We start from the raw sequence: 21,476 nt of genomic DNA on the forward strand, positions 1-21,476 counted from the left end.
TTCCATCATTTAACTTAAATTGCAAAGCGCTCTTTCTGTGCAATTCTAAGAGATAACTCCTGAGTTGGCTGTAGGTGACTTGCATGCAAACTACAAACCAGCGTGTCAACGTACACCTTCCTATCAGGTGGTGGGAGTAGTAAGTGGTACGTTAACTGCTATTGTGGGGAAATAATACATATTTAAAGCAAACAGTCAGCAGTTCCTTGAGCACTGGAACAAATGGAGCCCAGGTCTCCTGTGGATTTGCCTTGTGCATGATTGATTTTTACCATCTGAGAACGAGCACGCGCCTTTCCTCACAGCTGGGGCATTTTGTGGTGTTTCCCTCACGTCACATCTCCAGGGGAAAGCACACACGGCAGGGCAGTGCTAATGGGAGCTATGGCGTCCTCCTCCCTCCCTCCCTCCTCCCCACCCTATGCCCACCTTTGGGTTGGAGCAGAGGGGTGTCCCCGCTTGCCCATTTTCTCCATCTGCTTTTACTAGCCCAAGAGCATACCAGGTCACCGCTGCAGTCTCTGGGTGCTCATCCCCTGGGCTCCCTGGGGAGGCATGTGGAGAGGTCAAGGTGCCGGGCTGCTCTTGCCTGGAGGTTGGAGGGGGTGTGGCAGGGCTGGGGCGGCCATGGAAGGGGTGCAAGGGAGAAGATGCTCGGCAGTGAGCGATGGGACTGCCCCCTGCCCCTCTTGACCCTCCCCGTGTTAGTGAGAAGCAGGAAGGCCCCTCTCCTTCTCTCCAGGGTGGTGCCAAGGAGGCAGCCAGCTGCTCCTGCGGCACCTGCACACTTGGGCTCTGCCTTCAGCTGCCTCTCCCAGAGAGACCCTTCCTCTGCTAACCCCTGGGGCAGCAGATTGAGATGTTGCTTCTGTTATCTCGCTAATGCTGGTGAATGCAGAGTTTCCACTGGAGAGCAGGGTGAGCGGTAGCTGTGGGAAGGCACATTATCTGCTTGGGAACTGACCTCTTGGGGCTTGTTCTGGTTCCTGTTTAAAAGCATTGTCCTTGTGAAAACATCCTCAAGCCCTGTGGCATGAGAGCTGGCTGAAGTCAGCTTTTGTACTGCAAAAAGCCCAGGGTAATTAGGCTTCTGTATAAATAACACTTGAGGACACATTAAAACAGAAGAATGTTTATTCTAGCTGCTCTCTGAATACATGCGTTTGCCTTGCTTTTTAGATTATTGTCAAGGGTGGATAGAAGATCATCATAAAGGAGGAGCAAAGAAAATCAGACTGTAATCACATAATGCAAGCCTTGTTTCTCTTTTATAATACCGTTTGTGACTCAGGTTATGTGCAATTTGTAAGAGTTGTCAAACCAAAGAAAAAATTAAAGAGATATGGAGATTTAACAGAGATGGTTTGGGAGGGACTAAATGGAAAGTGGCAAGACTACAAATTGTGAATTAGGGTCTGCTTCCTGCTCTGAATAATTTCAAGGTGTGCTATGTAGCATGGTGTGTACTGGAGCATACTTGCTTTATCCTAGTGGTAAAGTGTCAAGAATACCTGGGGCCAGTGGGGTTAGAAACAACAACAAGCTGTTGGGGTACTGGGAGGGAAAGCAGCAAAGCAACAAACTGTACAATATATACCTATTTTTCAATCATGCTTTGTGATAAGTTAATTGCTTTTGGTGGTGGACTCTGCCCTTTGAGTCAGCAGGTAGGCTCTGACCTGTGGTTGTTACCCAGCCCCAGGGCTGGAGCTCCCTGGGGGTTGGGGTGCTTGCACCCCCTGCCCAGCTGCCGCCAGGGAGCCAGTGGCTGTGTCCTGCCAGGCACGGCCTGGGAGTGGCCATGTCCTCAGCACCACGCTGTTTTCTCCAGAATATCCAGAGGACAGAGGGTTTGGCATAGTGATAGTGCACTGGTGCCATCATTTCTGGGATAGCCACCCTGAAGAAAGGGACTGTTTTGTGTCCATCACTTGGCCTGAAATATTCTCTGTTGTGAAGCAGCTTGAGGTAAACGTGAATGATTTTTTTTTTTTTAATTAAATAAATCACAAGATTGAAATGCAGACAATGCTGTTGCAGAGTTAAGAAAAACAGGTGAACAGGGGTGAAAGAAAAACTGGAGCTATAATTTCTCGGACTACCTTCTGCCAGCTAAAGAGCTAGCTGTCCTTACCTGCTTTGCAGATGCTCGTATCTCTCTAATCTCTCCAAGAACCAGTCAGATGTGTGCTGTGGCACCTGGCTAAGCCTTATGTGCTGGTGGGCTGATAGCAAATCATTAGTTTTCTCCATATGAACCTTATAAATGTATATGGCATGTAACCATGGTCCACGCACCTTGTATGCTATGAAGTTTCCCTTGAGACCAGCAATGACAGCAGTCAGTCACTCAGGGTGATGGGCAATTTGAAGGCATCTTGTGCAACTTAGCCATAGGGAATAGTGTAGCAAAGTGATTAATAGAAACTAATTTGAGTGCCTCTTCTCTGAGGGATGATGGAACAGCAAACACACTGCTTGTCCTGGGCTGGATCTGAGACTTCTGCTAAGCTTGACCTGTAATAATGTTTTAGCGGAGGTGAATTTCCAGCACTGGTGTAAATAACTCTGCCTTGGTGTATTGACTGTACCATTTAAGTGAGGGTTGCTGACTGCTAAGAGACGGGTCTTTCTCCCCAGTCTGCTACTTTCTGGGAAGTGAAATTATTGTTCTAGAAGCTAGTGTTTTATTGGTGTTCTTCTTCAGATGCTTAAAATCTTCTTCAGTCTTTGCTATGGTTATCTTTATGTGAACACAGTAAGTCTTAGAGATAAAATGGGAAACTCCAGAAAAGCTGTTAACTGCATGAATAAATTCTGAATCTAAGATTAGTAACACTTCTGTCTTGTCAATATATAGGCATGTAAACGTTCACTTTGTACTTCCCCCTCCCCCTCCGTGTCCATTTTTGTCCTTTAACAAAGTTTCTTTTTTTATTCTTCTCAGCATCATCAGTAAGACTGGCTTTTTCATTTCCCTTGCCCTGTGTGTAAAAGCTGTCTATTGAATGGCCAATGATGGAAAGGTGTTTTAGATTGTGACCTGAGACCAGGTCCTTCTGCACCGAGTTCCGCAAACAGCTTTAAATGCAAAATTCCTTTGTTCTACATCTAGACACTGCGAACTACTGAGAGGTATCGATTCCTTCTGTTTTCCTGCTGGGCAAGTTTTAGGTCTAAAATGGCCAGCAAAGAGTTCAGTCTGATTCCTTCTTCTGGTGGGATTTTGATGGGAGGTGCTTGCGGGCATGATGAAGTAGCAGCTAGTAGCTCTGGGAACCTTGCTGTGATATTGAGAGCCCTACTGTGCCCCATGAAGGGTGGCATGCTGCCTTCTTCTGCCGGTACCCAGATAACTGGAAGATATTGTTTTTTGCTGAAGATGGTTGCTGAAGCCGTTCAAGCATGTGCTTTATTTGTTGTTAATAAAGTGGAGAAAAGCGCTATCTTTTTAGTCAAGGTGCTACAGTAGTCCTAGAATTTGGGTGCCATACCTGAATGGAGATGAGGGACACCTTTTTAAACATGAGTAGGATGTAAGAAAACAGACTGATTAAGCTTTCTGGTTTTACTCATTTATGGTTAGTGTATGTGAAGCAGAAGTCCTGTAGCCACTGATAGACTTGTAAGAAAGGTTAACAGAGGCGTTTCCTTTTTGCTCTTTAAAAACATGATTTCCTTTCACCTGCCTCAGCCCTCCTTCTGGTGGTCTTGAACGAGATGAACTGAAAAGATGAAATTTTTCTTTCCTTGGTCTTTCTGCTGTTCAAGAACCTATAGAATCCAAATCCTGTTAACAGGAAGAAAAGGTGGGGTTTTGGTTTTTTTAAAATGGACTTTATAATTAAGATGGCATATTGCTCTTTTGGAGTGAGGTGACATATGAAATAAACCTAAAATAAGGAATATCTATCTTTAGATGCCTTTAGTTGCTGGGATCTTTGTTGGCTGGATGCATCACTTGGCAGGCACCACCCAGAGCCTTCTCCATAGCTCTCTGGTTGTTATCCCTGCTTTCACACTTAAATTTAAGGGCTAGTGAGGAGGATCCCCATGCATGCGAAGCTGGACAGGGAGCAGACCCCAGGAGTGTTCACACACTGACTGAAAATCAGACCACTGGGTTATGTTTGAGATCCTTCTTGCATGTCTCCTTCCAATGTATGAGTGATGCACTTATGTACTTTTTTTTTTCTTTCAAAAGCCATTTTCAGTTGATAACACCTCTTCTGGGACACAGGAGAGGGAAATGTAGACCCAGTCTCTCCCCACTCCAGTAACCGTGCGTGGCCCCCCCCCCCCCCGCCCCAAGGCAGGCATTCTACCTCTTACACCATGTTAAAGCAGACCATTGCTACTTCCTTAGAAAGAAGCTTGTCGGGGTTTAACCCCAGCCGGCAACTAAGCACCATGCAGCTGCTCACTGACCCATCCTGTGAGATTGGGAAGAGAAGAGTAAAAGTAAAAAAACTCATGGATTGAGATAAAGACAGTTTAATAGGTAAGGCAAAAGCTGCACACGCAAGGAATTCATTCACCACTTCCCATGGGCAGGGAGGTGTTCAGCCACCGCCAGGAAAGCAGGGATCCATCATGCATAATGGTTACGTGAGAAGACTAATGCCATTGCTCTGAAAATCTCCCCCTTCCTCCTTCTTCCCCAATGTTATGCGCTGAGCATGATGTCATGTGGCGTGGAATATCCCTTTGATCAGCTGGGGTCAGCTGTCCCGGCTGTGTCCCCCCCCAGCTCCTTGTGCCCCCCCAGCCCGCTCACTGGAGGGTGGGTGAGAGGCAGAAGAGCCCTTGGCTCTGTGCAAGCCCTGCTCAGCAGCAGCTAAAACATCCCTACATAATCAACACTGTTTCCAGCACAAATCTAAAACACAGCCCCATACTATGAAGAAAATTAACTCTATCCTAGCCAAAACCAGCACAAAGATATAGCTGCCTTTTGTGAGGGTACTATTCTTGTAAAACACTTGAAGCTTGCTTGCTGGATCAGGCCGTGCGTGCAAATCAGGCAAAGCGGTGCCTGAATTGTAGCTGATGTGGGCAGGAGCTTTGTCTGTGGTGGCTGAGGGAGGATGCGTGGTGGGAAGGAGCATCCTGCAGAGCTGGAGGTGCCTAAGGAATTTTCAGGCCAAAGGAGAAGTTATTTAACAAATCCATAAACCTGTAATCAGTGAGCAGCCAAGCCTGCAAGTGCAGAAAACCAGGCTTTTCATACATATAGAAGGAAAATCCTATGGTGTTGTATCCACTTTTGGATATGGATTTAAAGTTTTTCGAAGACCGGAGAGCTCAGCACTGTTACTTTTCCAGGATTTTGTAAGAGCCTGATTAATACCAGCCTTGCTGCTGATGAGTTTGTGAAATAGTTCATGTGCAAATGTTGCCTCTGCATTTGCTGCCTCCTGGGAAGATGATGGATTCTGTAATTCATGTCAAAAGATCTGTGTGTCATTCTGCAAACAGAGGTGATGCTTCAGATCAAATCAATAGATCACTCCCAAGCAGGAAACCTTCCAAACAGGATACCCTCTGCATTTTAAAAACAAACATCATAGCTAATACTGGTATACAGGTACTTACTGACAGCATGCTGATGAAGGCATCTCTTTTTTTTTTTTTAGAAGCTCCTGTGGCTTTGTAGGTGCTCTTTAAAGCATCTCTGAGGTTGGTGAGTATCTTTTACATGTGGAGAGCCAGGCCATAGTAGCCCAAGGTGCTCCCCCAGGAAGGGAGTGTGCTTAAGTGATGATGGAAGCTTCTCTTTGGACTACACCAACAAACAAAAAGCTACCCTTAACCTCTTGCTATTCAGCTTCCGCAGCTACGCATAATGTAGTTTTAGCCAAACCAGAGAAGAGGTGAATGAGGAAGATGGTAAGCACCTTGTCAAAAAATAATTTGGTTGTTTCTCTTCAGATTGAATCTTTCTCGACTCTTCCTTCTTTCCCTATGTCTCCATCTCTAAACCAAGAGCAGCAGTCATGTAAATGAGCCTTTACTTATACTGCTTCTCTCAGTCTTGATGCATCCTAATTTTAGTTACGTTATGTGGCCTGAACAGTATCTTGTCAGTCCTAATGGTTTTGCACCTAAAGACCGTTTGTCCTTAAATATATACCAGAATGACTTTAGAAAGTATGTTGAGTCTTGCTTTGGTGTTGTCTGCAGATTCCTGTGTGCCTGATAAGCTTTATAGTGCTGCCCAGTACCATAATAAGAGCATCTTAAGTTAGCTGGGTGAATGCAGATTGATTCCAGCATTTCAGCACAGGAGAAAATCGGAACAGGAGGAAAAAAGAAAGGGCCTGCTGCTGTCTTAAGGGCAGTGGGGGGACGGGGGCTTATGAAGGCTGGAGGCTTCTCTCTTCTTAGAGCTGGAGGAAAGAGAGATGGGGAAAAATATGCTCAGAGTCAAGTATGTGCTGATGGTCTTTCTGGCTCTGAAAAAAACCTGAGGGTATTCTGCTTGTAATCTTCCCCGCCCCAGAATCCTCTCTTTTTAAAACTCTAGCTCTTACCTGGGCTGGAGAGTTCACTTTACACAAAGCTTATGCTTTCTCTGTGGCTTATTTGAGCCCAGGCGATGGGGCCTGACCAAGTTGCATCTTGCACCTTCGGAGCCAGGTTGGCATCCCTGGCTTTTAGGATTTGCTCTGTCCTTCTGTCTCATGCTGGGCTAATTTAGCCTCATCTTGGTAAACAAGAAAAGGGTCCTTATTCAACAGATTTGAGCTGGAGTGACTGCAGCTGTCGTCTGGTCTGTGTGCAAACCAATTTTGTTCATTCCCTTGCCTGGCAGGAAGCCTGCGCCAGAATTGTGTCGGGACTAATCAGCATTAAACTGATGTCAGGAGGGCTGCAGCAGGCTGCCTTGTAGCGAGGCAAGAGCAACAAGGCTGTTCAGGAGGGATTAGCCTAAGTCCTGCCTGAGATGCAGCTGTGCTAGGAAAGGCACCGAAACTGTACGGAGTGTTTTTCTTGGGCCTTCTTGTTGTGGCAGTCCCTAGCTGACTGCCAGTGAGAAATCATCATGATTTGCTGTGTGACCATAAATACAAAAGCCAGGAGAAGGTGCAGTGTCCACGGAGCTGTAATAGCCAGGAGATGCAAGTGGTGCCTTTGAGCATGCTGGGCTTTCTTCTCCTGGAGAGGCAAGGTGGCGGGGAGTGAATAAGTTCAGTGTGTGGTCTCCAGCCAAAAGATGATGTTAGTGGTGCTGTTGCTAGTCCTATGTTATACCGTAATAGATGTGTTAGTGCTAAACAACATAAAGGCTGTGAGGTAGAAATATTTCTGAGACAAGACCAAGGGTTGGCAAGGGATGATTCACAGCTCTAATGCCTCGCAGTCTCTGTTTTCTTTCCTGGTATTTACGGTGCAGGTTCAAGAGTGCCTCCTGGTTTGCAGTGAAAGCATTAAATCAGAGAGATCCCAACATGCTTTTTTTCTCCAAAGATGCTGAAATGTTGATGTCTGTCTTTGCTCTCCCCTCCCTCCCGCTGTTAAATTGTCTTTGTAGTTTTTCATCTCAAAAATTATTTTTGTCTCTCTCCTGAGCACCATGTTTTGGCTTTGAAGTCAGCCCTGCTTTGAATGGGGGCATGGACAGGATGACCTCTGGAGGTCCTTTCTGACCTGATTATTCTGATCCCCTCAATCGTGATCCTCCTGCTTTCACAGGTACATGTTTTGGATGATCCTACACCTAAAATTCTCCAGCTTCCTCTCTGACTCTTAGGCGTCCATCTGTTTGTGTGTCTGCTCAGCATTAGTCATCCCTTCTCTGACTGTAGCTATAACACCTCATTGTATAACCACATGAAATGGGATGCTGTTGTATTATCCACAGCAGGCTCAGCCATGCTCTAAACGCCTTTTAGGCCTCCTAAACGACTAGGTAAATCTGCATCTGCCTAAATTTACACATCAAACTGTTTTCTGGTACAAAGCTAAGCCCAAATGAACTTTTGAACCGTGTTCTTGGCACATGTTAAGCATGTTTTCATTGTTTAGGAAGCTTATTTAGGGGGAGCAAGCAGACCTTCTGGTCTAAGATGCCCCAATTAATTACAAGCTATGCAGCATAAGAAATCCTCCTTCTTAGGGAAAAATCATTAGCAGCAAACCTGTCTGAAACAAGGGAACTGAGACCCAGGAACGGAGCAGCTTTCCGAGTGCTCTCATCGCTAGTGAAGAAGGGGCCAAAGGACCCAGCCTTGCCTTGTGCTTACTCCTATGTGGGCTAGCACCAGTGGGGATCTCGGCGAGACTCTGGCTGCTTTGGACATGAGTGTGTGATAAGATACAGCACTGTGTTACCAAAGCTCATTGAAAGCCTGAATACCTCTCTGCTGAGCTCTCCCTGGGCTATGTCTGACATGTGGAGCATTTAGTGGGTGTGAGTTTATCCTAAAGGGAGGTGAAGTGGCTTGGGAGTTACTCTTAAGTGGGAATAAAATTAAAAAAAAAAACAAACCACAACCAAACAAAAACACCCTATTTTTTTTTTTGAAAATGTGGTGTCCAGCTAGGCACTAACAGAAATGGTAGGCTTTCAAGGCAGCCTCCAATGCACATTCTTGAATAGTCACTGAAATGTTGGTCCCCACGTGTGTGTGGAAAATATACACGAACCTCTCCATCTCTGGTATCTCTGATTTATTTTGTGTGTGTGTGTGTGTGTAGTGGTGTTTTGGTTTTGTTTTTTTTTTTTTTTTGCCAGTGAGAGAAACCTGGCTGGTGTGGGAGCTCTTCCCCAGGCAGGGAGGGCTGGGCAGGATCTGGTCCCTTGGCACTCTTGCCTCCCACACTGCAGGGCAAACTGGACCACGCCGTGCTGAGCACACCTCCTCTCATGTTTCTCCTTTTCGCTTTCCCTAGTCATCTTATAGCAGTATCTTACCTGCCATGTTCATGCTAATGATGTGTCTCATTCTTTCCCTGACAAAAGTGGTTGAAAACAGGGAGCACCAGTAACAGAAAGGAGATTTGCTGTGAGCGGAACTCCCTTTTCTATCCTTAAAGACTGATATTTTTTCCTAAACAAGTTACCGCTTTTTCAGAGTCTCTCTGTTGGTTTCTGGATCTTCAAAAATTACTTTTCCTAATGCAGTTGTTACACTTGGATTCTGGGGCCCTATTTTTCGTGCTTAATCATACACAGTGTGCTGTGCTGATGGCCAGTGGCTTCAGGCTCTTACCCTGAATTTGTCCTCTGTAGCCATTTCTGATGCAGGAGGTTGGCTTTTTTAATTCAAGGTATTTGACAAGTTTGAGCCCCCTCCCTGTGGTAGCGCAGATGGCAGCTAAAGGGGTGCTGGAACGATTTCATTCCTACCTTGGTGATTACAAACCGGATTTCAGGAGAGCGTGTGCCGAGACTGTGAATCTGTGCAAACAGATCCCGCATCCCTGACAAGCGCAGAAGGGATTTGATGCTCCCTGCCGTAGCTAGTGCTGTGGTCCAAGGTCCTACCTGTTCACCTGTGCTCTCCTGCTTGATCATTATGTGTAGGAACCCCCTCCTGTCCAGATCTCAGTTTCTTGATTTCTAATGCTCCTATGGAGGTTGCACATGTAATGTTAAACCAGTACCACCTTAGTTCTGTGTGGGTTTGTTTGTCTCTTTCTCACCCCACCCCCCCCCCACCCCCGTACAAAACTCCAAATGTCATGATTGTCTGCTAAAAGAGTATTTTTGCATTTGGTGACCTTTTTGAAATTGTGAGAAGATGGGCAAGGAAACAACAGGTATTTCTAAGACAGGAAAAGGTCTGTCTTATAGACTAGAAAGGCACCTTGGTGTTCTAGAGCTAAAACAAGGCTGCAGTTCTGTTGAGCCTGTCTGCATGATGTCCCAGCTGGAAACCCCAGTTTTCACAGTGCAGGTTTACCCTGCAGCAGCTCCTGAGCAGGTCCTGGAGGAGCTGGAGCAGCCTCCAGTGCGCTACTGCCTCTTCTGCCTCAGGGCATCCTGTGGGAAGTGCAGAGCTGCTCTGGCTGTCAGGGATTAATTATTCACATCCGAGGAGAAGGGCTCTTCAGGAAAATTTGACCTGGTGCAACTCCTTTCTCCATCTTAAGGACCGTGTGTGGGTTTCAAGTTTTATATGTGTCCAGCTCACAAAGATCAGGGGTTTGAAGAAAGGGACAGCTTGACTCGAAATGTCTGGAGGTGCAGCAGTTTCCAAGTTCATGATCTGACTTGGGAGTTTTGCTTTCTGAATAATGCTGGGAAAAGAAGCTGTGGTCAAAAGCTTTTCTTCTGCTTAAAATAGTATAAATTGTATAATACGTTAAAAAAAATGCACGCACATGCACATTTATGCTTCTTGCCATAGTGCACTACTATTGTATTGCCCAGCTTTTCCTGTACTCTGTGAGATGGGCAGGCTGGTGCTTATAAGTTCATTTTGTAGATGTGCAGCCCGTTTTTTTCAGTTTTTGAGGCATTGTGTTATTTGTTGGACTTTGAATGTATTCCCTTGCTCTGGATAGAAGTGCCAGCATGTGCAGTGATCCTTCCTTTTGCTCTCCTTCACCTACTGTTTCCCACCCTCCTGCAGCTTTTGTACAGGTGTGATGAACTGGATGGAGAGGCAAATCCAGCTGGGGGGTTGCAGACAGCACATTCCCCTCTGTTTTTCATCCCTCCATCCCTCCCTCGGGTATGCTTCAGCTGGCTCAGCTCACCCATGCGGTTCCCCATTGGAAATGCCTAGGCTGGTGAGCCAAAAGCTTGGATGCAGGCCTGGGAATAAGGAGAGGTGAGAAAAGGAGCCAGGAGCTGCTTGTGGTCCCTGAAGCATTGGTGCCACTGCTGGGTGTCTGCGGCTTCCTGCAGCGCCTACCCCTTGGGCTGGTAGCCTGCCACTTGCTGAAGGCTGTGTGGATGATTTAATGCTTTCACTGCAGAGTTACAGCCTGGGAATTGTGTGGGGCTGAGCTGACACTGGCTTGACATTAAGAAATAATCCATTGCAGCTTTTTTTCTGTTGTAGCCACTGAGGTTAAAGCTGCAGAGGAATTCAGGCAATTTTCTTCCCCCTTTTTCTGCTTACTACAGGTGTAGATTGTTCTTAGAAGCCATTGCAGAGATTTTCTGTTGGGGACCTTTGCAAAGCTTTGTGCTATTTTGTGATTGGAATGCACTTCTGCTGTAGCTTGCTTGCTGAACTACAATTGCATAGGATATATTCTTTCTCAGAAGATCACAATTTCCAAAATATTAAGTAAAAGAAAGGTTAGAGAAAGGGAAAAACTGACCTTCTGTCAGGACAGAACACATATTGAAATAAGTGCTTTTGTTTCTACAAGTTGACACAATGTTGGGATTAAATGCATTTTCAAAGCAGAAACTACAAGGCTTAAGAAACATAGTTTATATTAGACAACGTTGATTATGGCTTCTTCAACATGCCCCGACAGTTCAGAGAGATGAAGCAATTCTGTCATTTACCTAAGAAAGTGCAAACCTGTGTCAGAGAGTCCACCTGGATGACTATTGAGGAGTCATGTGAGTTTGCGTGTTATCGTTTGGGTAGGGTGACTGCACTTTGATCCAGACTGGAGAAGGAGCTGTACCCAAATGGGGCTCGGGTTTTGCTGCCATGAAGTCAGCTGCTCAAGATCTACCCCTGCAGGCTGTATCAAAATCCATCAGCTCTTTAGGCACGGATGAAGTGATGGAGAGGTGGGAAGGTGATGTGGGACAGTGCCCTTGCGGGATTGTTACCACTGCATCCTCCACCCTCACTGCCAAGTGGACAGTGCTAAGGACCTGAATGAAATGGGCTCAGCGCTAACCTGCAGCCTAAACCAGCTGTGTTGGGAAGCACCAGTATAAGAAAGGAAGTGGGAAATGTGAGGAAGATGCCTGGACAGGCATACCAAAGAGTTTGGATCTCTGGGACAGGTGGCAAAAGGGTATTTCTTTGGGGAAGGATTAATTTGGGAAGGGGCTAACCAGAAGCACCACCAGAACAAAGAGTTCCGCAGGCTGTTTATAAATTGATACTCTGATGCCAGAAAATACAGAATCAGGTTGCAGTTTCATATTTCTGTATTAAAATAAGTCACATTCAGGCTGTCATATTGGTATAAACAGAATAGACCTTGCTGAATTCAAAGCCAGGGGTGGAGTCCTACTTCAACAAGCAACCTTTTTCAGAGGCAAAATGAGTGTATTTTTGAAATTTTGTTGTTTTGGCTTATAAATAAGCTTAGCTAGAAGCCTGAATGTTTTGTAATTCTTTTGTGACCCTTGAATTTGCAGCTGTAGGATGTATGCGAGCACTCAGATTCCTTTAATCTCATGTACATACATAGTCTTTGTGATTTCAAAGGAGAATTCTGTTCTCAACATGCACCGCCTATTCTTGTGACGACTTGAAGACCAGCCCCATTGGACTGATTTGCTGTGTACATGTGAAGCCCTTGAAATATTCATTATAGTCTGTGGTAATCTAATATTAGTGAATCATCTTACAGTCCTTTACAAGAAGGCATTTTTTTCAGCCTGATAATAAAACTGCAGGCTTTATTTAAGCAAATATCCAGTAGTACTTGTGCTCAGCTATCCTCTGCTCAGCTTATTGCTAACAGCTGTGTAACTGCTGAGATCTGCATAATTTGTTGTCACAAATATTTATAGTTTGGGTCTTTCCTCTTGTGTGTGCTTTCTATGCTAGTATCAAAAAAACCCCCTTGCTTCCTTAATGTAAATATTTAATCCAGCACACACAGACCTGTTAACCTTTGCATTGAGGAAGTATTCATCAGGGATGCTCTCTGTGTATTTGCATGTGGCAGAATAAATCACCAGAAACCTGTCAAACCCTGAAGAGGTATGCAAATGCCTGCATCTCTTTAATCTGGCATGTGTAGATCCTGTTTGATTTGAGATGGGAATTCTAATCCCATGGGAGCGATGCAGGAACTCCTGATGCTTCCTCGGTGTGGCGAGGAGTGATGAGACAGCTGGTGTCCAGGTTTGAGGACTGTCTCTATTGTTGCTTGGGCCATTTTGTGAGGCTGGGAGGAGCCCCAGGTGCAGAGGCAGCTTTGAACCTGTAACTGAGTGTTCCTGCCAGCCCCCTCTCCTTGGGGGAGAGACGGTGTGCACATGCATGTGGCTGTGAATACATTATGTGTGTGCTCTCTCTCACATACAATAGCGCTCTTTAGTTGGTAGGCTTATGTTTTATAAGCAAAGTGAGTGGGCACTATTGAAACCTATCCTTACACATCATAAACAACTCTCTCCTGTCTTGATTTGAAGGAATAACAACTTTCTCCTTGCAAAATTATTATTATGCTCTTGTTTTCTGTAACAGGGTGCTCAGATTTAGCTGTCCTACACTGTCACACCAAGACACCGTTGTTTTTCAGAATCACATTGCTATAGCCATATGTTTTGTTAATTCTGTTTCCTTTTGTATGCACTTCCCTGCATTTATTAGACGTCCCAGACCTTAGTATTGTCACAGAGACTGTAGGTACTTGTCCTGGTTTCAGCTGGGATAGAGTTAGTTTTCTTCTTAGTAGCTGGTGCAGTGCTGTGTTTGGTGTGAGGACAATGTTGATAATGCACTGATGGTTTTAGTTGTCACTGGATGATGTTTATACCAAGTCAAGGACCTTTCGGTTCCTTGGGCCCTGCCAGCCAGAGGGCTGGAGGGCATGGGAAACTGGGAGGGGACACAGCCAGGACGGCTGACCCGAACTAGCCAAGGGGATATTCCATTCCATATGATGTCATGCTCAGTATATAAGCTGGGGGAAGAAGGAGGAAGGTGGGGACAGCTGGCGTTATGGTGTTTGTCTTCCCGAGTAATCATTAGGCATGATGGATCCCTGCTTTCCTGGGGTTGGCCAAACACCTGTCCACCAATGGGAAGTGGTGAATTAATTCCTTGCTTTGCTTTGCGTGCATGTGTGGCTTTTGCTTTACCTATTAAATTGTTTTTATCTCAACCTTTGAGTTTTACCTTCCTTTCTGATTTTCTTCCCCATCCCTCTGGGTGAGGGGCAGTGAGCGAGAAGCTGCATGGTGCTGGGTTGCCGGCTGGGTTTAAACTACAACAGTACTACAGTGAGTTCAGCCACGGTGTGGTCTGTGCCTAATCCAGCCTTAATCTGCTCAGTATGAAATACTCCGTGTATGCTCAAACAGTTACTGAGGTCTCCAAAACAGCGTGATATGGCTCCATTATGTGAAGCATTCTATTTAACTCTATAAAATCATCCTTTGCGTGAAAGGAAAGTGTAAAATACTGCAATGTATCTCGTGCAGAAATAACAGTTGTGTGCAATGGCCAGGAGGGCTCTTGTGTCTGGTTGAGGTGGCTCTGTCTGTCTTGGTTTTGAAGTAGCCTCTCCATAGTCAGTGACAACTCACGCCTATTTAAAAATTAGAGGAGCAATTACATGTGTTCTACCTATGTTTTTTTTAGCATGCCAGTCAACCTGGGATCCAGGCACTAAGAGATGAATGGATTAGTGGTAGAAAGGAAACACTTGCTCAAATGCCAAGTAATTTTAGGGTTATTTAGATCTCTGTTCTCTGCTGCTTCCATGTCTACTAGCAGGGTGCTAAAATAATGGGCAAAATAGGCACTTCGGATAAAAGTGGACTTGGATTTCTTTCTCTCCTTTATGTGCCTCTCTCCAGCTCCCATTTCAGAGTCCCACTGGCTCTTTCCAACCCTGTTTCAGGCCAGGAGATGTTCCCTGTTCCCTTTTGTGGCTCTCCAGGGTCTTTTTACCTTTACGGTCTCAAAACACTCCTAAAGCATATACTGTTTTCACATGGGTATCTACTGCTCTACAGAGGGATTTTTACTGGAGGGGCAGCGGAAATTTGAGAGGAGAGGGGGCAAGACACTGATTTTCATTGCTGAGCTTTGACAAAGGAGAGACTTCTAAGATACAGAGCCCTTTGCACTGACCCCTTTTGATCATTTTGTGGGACTTTACCTGTGTTCTTTAAGAGATCTTGTTGATGGCAGTGGAAGGTGTATCCTGGGGTTTGAGGCTGGGCTGTTGGGAAAGCAAGCAACCCCAAAATTCACCTGAGAGGAAATGTGATAGATGCCTTGAAGTGGCATTTTTGAGGCATGAAGGTTAGGAACACACCTGCAGAATCACACTCATTTCCAGACATCTGTGGGGATGAGTGGGACAAGGGAAGAAAGGGTCTGAGGTGCAGGGGCATTTGTGAGCTGAACACAGAGACAATTATTTTTCTGGCCGCCTCATTTGAGGTCCACCTTTACAGAGATGCTTTGGCACGATACTCACCAAGGCATTAAGGGAAGCCAAAGGATTTTGTTTCTGGACTCCCCTTTAGAAAGGATTGGAACTAAACCTAGAGGCATGGTAGAAACACTGCTGTGCTTTGAGTTTTCCATCTGGAGTCTAGTTTGGATCCAGAAATTAGCATTGGTCCATGCCTTTGGATTTGAATGGTAACACTACTGTGGCATGGGGACTGAGTCTTGATTTCAGCTCTCTGTATTTTCAGTATACTTGGAAACTGGCCACAGAATGGTCAGCAGTGATAAAGCATAAATTAAATCTGGTTGTTTATGCTTTGTCTGAGATATATATAGCTCTGCTGCAATGAAAAAACCTAACGCTGTCATGGTTTACTTAAGATTTACTTAAGCGTAACTGCTATTTTTCATGTGGCTTAGATGTGCAATTCCTGTGCGCTGACAGCTTCTTAATGATCCCTTGGGTAAACTCACTGGTAGCAGCCTGTTCTTCAAACAATTTCTAAATGCAGGTGGTATTGACCAAGACATGTAGGTTCTTGCAAAGATGTTCATGGCAGAAGCGGTATTTTAACTGAAGAGTTACAAGAACTGATCTTTCTTTCAATCTGATGGTATTTTTGCCTCTTAACAAAGTTCTGATGCTTTTAGTTGACAAAACTCCATTGCTTTTTCAAAGCTAGGAAGAACTGTGTCATCCAGCATGTTGTATGGATGTCTCGTTGCTTCAGTGGCAGGTTTGCCCACAGTGGAAGCATTTGCAGCAACATGCTGATCTCCAATTATTGTAGTACTGCTGGGCTGAAGCAGCTGAGAGCAATCTCCAAACTGAAATGGTTTCTCAGGCAGCTCTTAAGTGGAAGCATCAGCTCTGGGGACCAATATGGCTGTGCGGGCAGCAGATCCTTGTCTGCCTGCATCTTCATTCCTGCTCACCACCCTTCTCATTCGGGAGCTCTGGTAACTTCAGGCCTTGCCTGTGGGTTCTTATGACTTTTCAGTGTGCAGGAAGCTTTTGGTTTTTTTTCTCCTTCTGAAAGGATTCAGCTGTTGAAAACTGACTGAAGGCTTCCTCTCAGAGTAAGGCGTAAGGACAGTTATTTATTGGCAGCAATTTAAACAGCAGTTTCTCAAAAAATCCTAAAAGAGATTAGTTTGTGCTACACAAGGGAGTGTTTATACTTCATGCTGATGAAAGAGCTTTCCTGACTACAAGAAGCAAAGTTCTTTCTTTGTCAGACCCTTTTCCCATCAAACCCACTTATAACTAAGTTTTCACAAAAGCTCAGCAGCTGCAGCCTTTGACAGGCGAGCATTGCCTTGCTGTAACTCTTTGCTTGTAAAGGGTGTGCTAAAAAAAGTAACTCAGTACAGTGAGAAGCTATGTCTGGGTGCACCCTCTCTAAATCCACCTTTTAACCCACTTCTAATGAGTTGTCTAAACCTGGCAGGTGTGGGCTGGATCTTCAGGGGATGTGAGGAGGCTGTGCCTGCTCAGGGAACACCTGAGTTCTAAGTAGCCAGCTTGAGTGCCACCGCTGGCTTGTGGATTTTGCTGTTTGAAGAAAAGAAAAAGCTTCTTCAGAAACTGGGGATAGCTTCCTTCTGGTCACCACAGCCTGTGCTTCTGGAGAGTGCTGATGAAAATCCAACCGTGGGTCCTTTGGATCCTCTTTGTGGCTCAGCACAGCAAGGGACAGCTCTTGAGAAGACGAGAAGGCAAGGTGTTCCTGTAAACCCGAGAAGTCTATTGCCCAGCTAAGTCCAGGGAGCCAAGGCCTCAAGCTTGTGCGAGATGGGTAAAAAGAAAGCTGCTATAAAGCAAAACCCCAAATCAGGCGTAGCTGACTATTCAAGCATCTTCATGCTCCGTTTATGTCAAAGTTGATTAGTGCTGAAAGTGGTCCAGGCCAAGTTAAGCTTCTTTCTTTTCTTGTACTGATTTGCAAGCCAAGCTTAATTAGGGTGGCAGAAGGTGTTATCAGTGAATTTATTCACGCTTTCCTGTTGTATAAACACAGCTTTGGTGAAACCTTCTAACTTTGAGTAACAGAACACCTGAAACTTGCCATCCTGATGAGACAAGGGAGGCTAATATTGGTGTGTGATATTATGTGCACTGCAGAGTGGTTTAGAAAATTTATCTTAATATGGCTCAGTTTAAAAGATAACTGAATGCACTGTAATATAAGAATAAAGCTGCCTGTTCTTGTACTAAAAAAGTCCCAAAGCAAAATTTACTGGAAAATTCCCCTCTTTCCTGCGTTCTTATACACAAACCTAAATAGTAACAGTAGAGGGATTTTTAGGATGACAGGTTCTGGTTCTTTGCGGGTTGGTTTGTGGGTTTTTCTCCCCCTTTTCTCATCTCCAGGAATACCAATTGTAATAAAGCAGACCTTCAGACAAGACTCTTGTACCACGTGTGTCCCTGTGGAGCAGAGGACAAAACCTGCTTTAAGATTCATTTGAATTGAAAATTGTTTGTGAGTGCCTATTTCCAAAACCTGTCTGAGAGTGTGGCACCATGTTTTAACATGAAATAAGGTACCTCTGAATTTGATCCTGCTCTTGAAATGAGTAGAAAGCACAAGTGTCAAATGCGTCCTGTGCGAAAGGAGTGACTGGATACCTCATTCTGTGTTCAGTCCATGGAGGGAGGTGAACACATGAAATGAGGATTGAGAAACGGGTGTTGCAATGAGCGGGAATCCATCCAAGCTTTGCAGAGGACGTGATGGCATCTAGAATGTCCTCAATTCCTTGGCAGTTCAGCCCAAGCCGGCAGTCAGGTGCCTGTGGCTCCAAAGCCAGGGATCCCCTCGCCAGACGGGCTTTGGCATCCTGCTATGTTGAAGGACCTGAGCTGGTGTTTTGCTTCTGCTTGAACATTGTCAATATTCTTCCGGGAACTGAGAGATGGGTTTGGTTTCATACCCTTCCATTTCCTGTGCTTGTGTAGCTATGCTTCCCTTCAGTTTCCTATGCTATGTAACTAACCAAAAGCTTAGCAGGCAATTTAAGAATAATGATGTATGAAACTTAAATGAACTTGTAATCATTGCTCAAATTGTTTTCTTTATTAGTAAAAATGCTCATTCATTCCATGTCAAGTGTTCAAGCAGATTTGAATATAAAAACGCAATAAAAAAGCAAATATGCCACTTGCTCTATATAAACAGGACAGACCAAGGATTTCTGGGACACGCTTTCTGTGTACCACCTAGCAGTGGCTTGGGAGTCTGTGCTTGGAAAGGCAGTGTGGCAGCACCAACAGAATGAGTGAATTCCACGCGTGTTGATTTCTAGAGAAAATAAAGGCCCGAGGTGTAAAAAATTCCCTATATTTATAAGTGTAGGTCCAGTCTTACTGTGTCTTGTTAATAGGTTCCAGCACCTGGGGACAGACTCCAAGGTAATTGCATACCGTGCCTTGGGTACCTATTTATTAAACTCCTCCCACCCCACTGAAAAAAAATCACCCAAACTGACATAATTTAAACCATGACTTTTTGGATTTGACAAGATTATGATGCAATTTTATGTAAAAGGGATGTGTAACTCATACTTGTTTGCTAGTGTGGTGGGATGGTCTGTTGGCAGCTGGCACTTGGGACTATTTTAAGAAGTTGAGAGTGTTTGTGCTGTAATGTTACTCTGTAGGCAGATAGGTATTTTAATCAAGGTCAGAAGGAAGATAATGATAAACTAAACTACTCACATTAGAGCCTTTTCATCTTTATTTAGACTTGTGAATAACTCTTTTAGGTGAAAAAATTTCCTTTAGAAAAGGATTTTTGAAATATTGAGCCATTTCTAAGTGTAATTAATTTGCGGCAATAGTCGTATTCCATTGCCTTGTGTTTATATAAAGAATTAGGCTGTACAACAGTGTTGGTATCTCTGTATTAATATCGCTGTTAATGATCTTTTGTCATTTGACTTCTTGTGCAGGAGATTTTACATAACTTCTCTGACTGTTTAGCCATATGGTTGATGATGATAAATGGTCAAAATACTGAAATGGGTAGCAAAACCAGAACCTGTCCCGGTGCTTCTGGGACCATCTGGTTATGCATCCCTTCATGAGTTATGTCTTTCCTTTTCACTCTTCGTATTGCAGAGGTGGTCACTAAGTCCACAGAAGCTTGGTGCCAAATTCTCTTTGACTGATGATGTTGTAAAGGACTTTTGGGGAGAGCTGTGAGGACAGCCTGGCAGAGAGCTTTGTAAAGGCAACATGGGTATGGGCCATCCGCAGGGGGAGTCTCCAGCTTTGGCAATTGTTTGTTTAGTTTCCTTTAATTTAAATATTTATGCAAAATTTTAGTTCAAACAGCTCAAAAGTAGAATGAAGTAGCTTAAGACACCTGGAGTGGAAAAACATAATCCTGCAGATTTGAATGTGGGTTATCTTCAAGTGCCTCATAAAGAAACAAGAAAATTGTCCTAAAATAAAAATTCACATCTAAAAATCTTTATTGAAAGAACTCCTGTGCCCTCTGCAGAGGGCTGCCTTCCCAGAAAATACAGCCTTGGCAGAATTATCTGGGTCCTCTGAACTGAAGCCTGGATTAACCGCTCAAGTAGGAGGTCATGGTGGAAATACTTTGAATTTACACCTAGAAACTGAATGACCAGAGAGGTCAAAGGTATTGCAGCTTTAATATATGCTCCAGGTTTATAAAAATGGATTTAACTTGAGGAGGATTGTGTAATGCCTTTGCGTATTGTGTGAATGGGACTTTTTTGATGAAGGAATGCCATGGCATCTATGAAAACATATTGGTTTCTCTGTAGATGAGAAAACCAGTTGGAAGAAACCTGTTAGACATGCTAGCAGGAAGCTCTTCCATTAGAAGTACCTACTGGGGTAGCTGTTACAGGAAGACAAGATTGTTCCTTCAGGTTCTAGACGTAGCTTGCTTATTCAAATTTTGGTCCCTACTATGAGACAGAAATGATGAATAGAGGTATTGGGTAACTTCAGTAAGTCCTGGAAATGGCATGCAGTACAGATTGAAGGTGTAACAATATAGCCAACAGTATGATACTAAATATAACTTCATGGGTTTAGTTCTACACCAGTTGAAGAACTGGTGTTTTTTCCCCCCTGAGTTTCACAGATTCTGGAATGGCTCAATATATGAACAAAGATGTCTTTCATAATAGGGACGCTGTACAGCAGCATGCTATTTGAAGTACTGAGAATTTAATCTTGTTACTAATTTTGGCAAGTATTTCTGCAATATCTGTCATTGTGTTCAACACCTTTATAGTAATACAGTTGTGGAGAGTTTTATTTGTCACATGGATTTACCCTTTGCCAGTAGTGGGGGAATGAAAGGTTGCAAGGGGGAGTGTTTAATGTCTGGTTCACATTTTTTCCCTTCCCCGGTGCATTTATATATCTTTTCATTTTGTTCACACTTGCTTTTTTTATCTCTGTTTGTTATGTTGTGTAGTCTTGTACAAATGGCTAGAAGCAGATCTCCATGGCAAGAACTCAGATACTGCAGACAAAACCTCAGGTAAAGAGGGGTTAAGGACAAAACAATCACCAGGCCCTCTCTGTCTCTTTATTTTCAGTCTTCTAATTCCCCTTGAATCAAATTAAGGGCCAGAGTTCAAAACCAAAACCAACCCCCCTGGACTTTTCCCACTCTTTTACCTAATTTAAATCAATATCTAGTAAATTAAGTTCTATTTCTTGAAGCTCTCTTGGCAGATGTGCTTCCCCTCTCCAACAAAATGCCACTAGTGGTGTCAGGTATATTGGTGGATATACAATATGCTGGATCTTTGTGTGCTTGATACAGACTGAAAAATATCTTGCATGAGACCCTGTTAGAGGGCACTTACCCAGAAATCCAACGAAGCTTGGTTATGTGGATTTGTGAACAAAGGGTAATGGAAGGTCTAGCTCCACCAATTTCTGCTGCAGAGACCTAAAGGTTCTGACACCTCAAGGAAGCATCTTTTGCAGTCTAGATTTAAATAGCAGTATTAGTGAGGTCCACACAGACATACACCCATTAAAAAAAAAAAGCCAAGTCATTTAGATGTATTGATAGCGTACACAGCCTGCTATGGCTTCCCGCTTGAATATGATCCACCAATTCCTTTACATATTGACATGCAAGACGTAGGTTAGACCCTGACCCCTCCCCAGCCACCCCAAAAGTC

General features: G+C 44.3%; 1 protein-coding gene across 5 annotated transcripts in view; it reads left to right on the forward strand.

Moving 5' to 3' along the window:
* Nucleotides 1-21,476, forward strand: part of DENND5B (DENN domain containing 5B) — a 118,841-nt gene that overhangs the window by 28,141 nt on the left and 69,224 nt on the right. For 3 of the 5 annotated variants that reach the window (XM_037388961.1, XM_037388957.1, XM_037388959.1), the window contains exon 2: nt 20,756-20,821. The exons of the other annotated variants lie outside the window; for them this stretch is intronic. In XM_037388961.1, the coding sequence (XP_037244858.1) occupies nt 20,756-20,821 (66 nt within the window). The remainder of the gene's footprint in view (nt 1-20,755; nt 20,822-21,476) is intronic. 5 annotated transcript variants of the gene reach the window in all.

This window comes from Falco rusticolus, chromosome 5, assembly GCF_015220075.1.
Source record: "Falco rusticolus isolate bFalRus1 chromosome 5, bFalRus1.pri, whole genome shotgun sequence".
Lineage (NCBI taxonomy): Eukaryota > Metazoa > Chordata > Aves > Falconiformes > Falconidae > Falco > Falco rusticolus.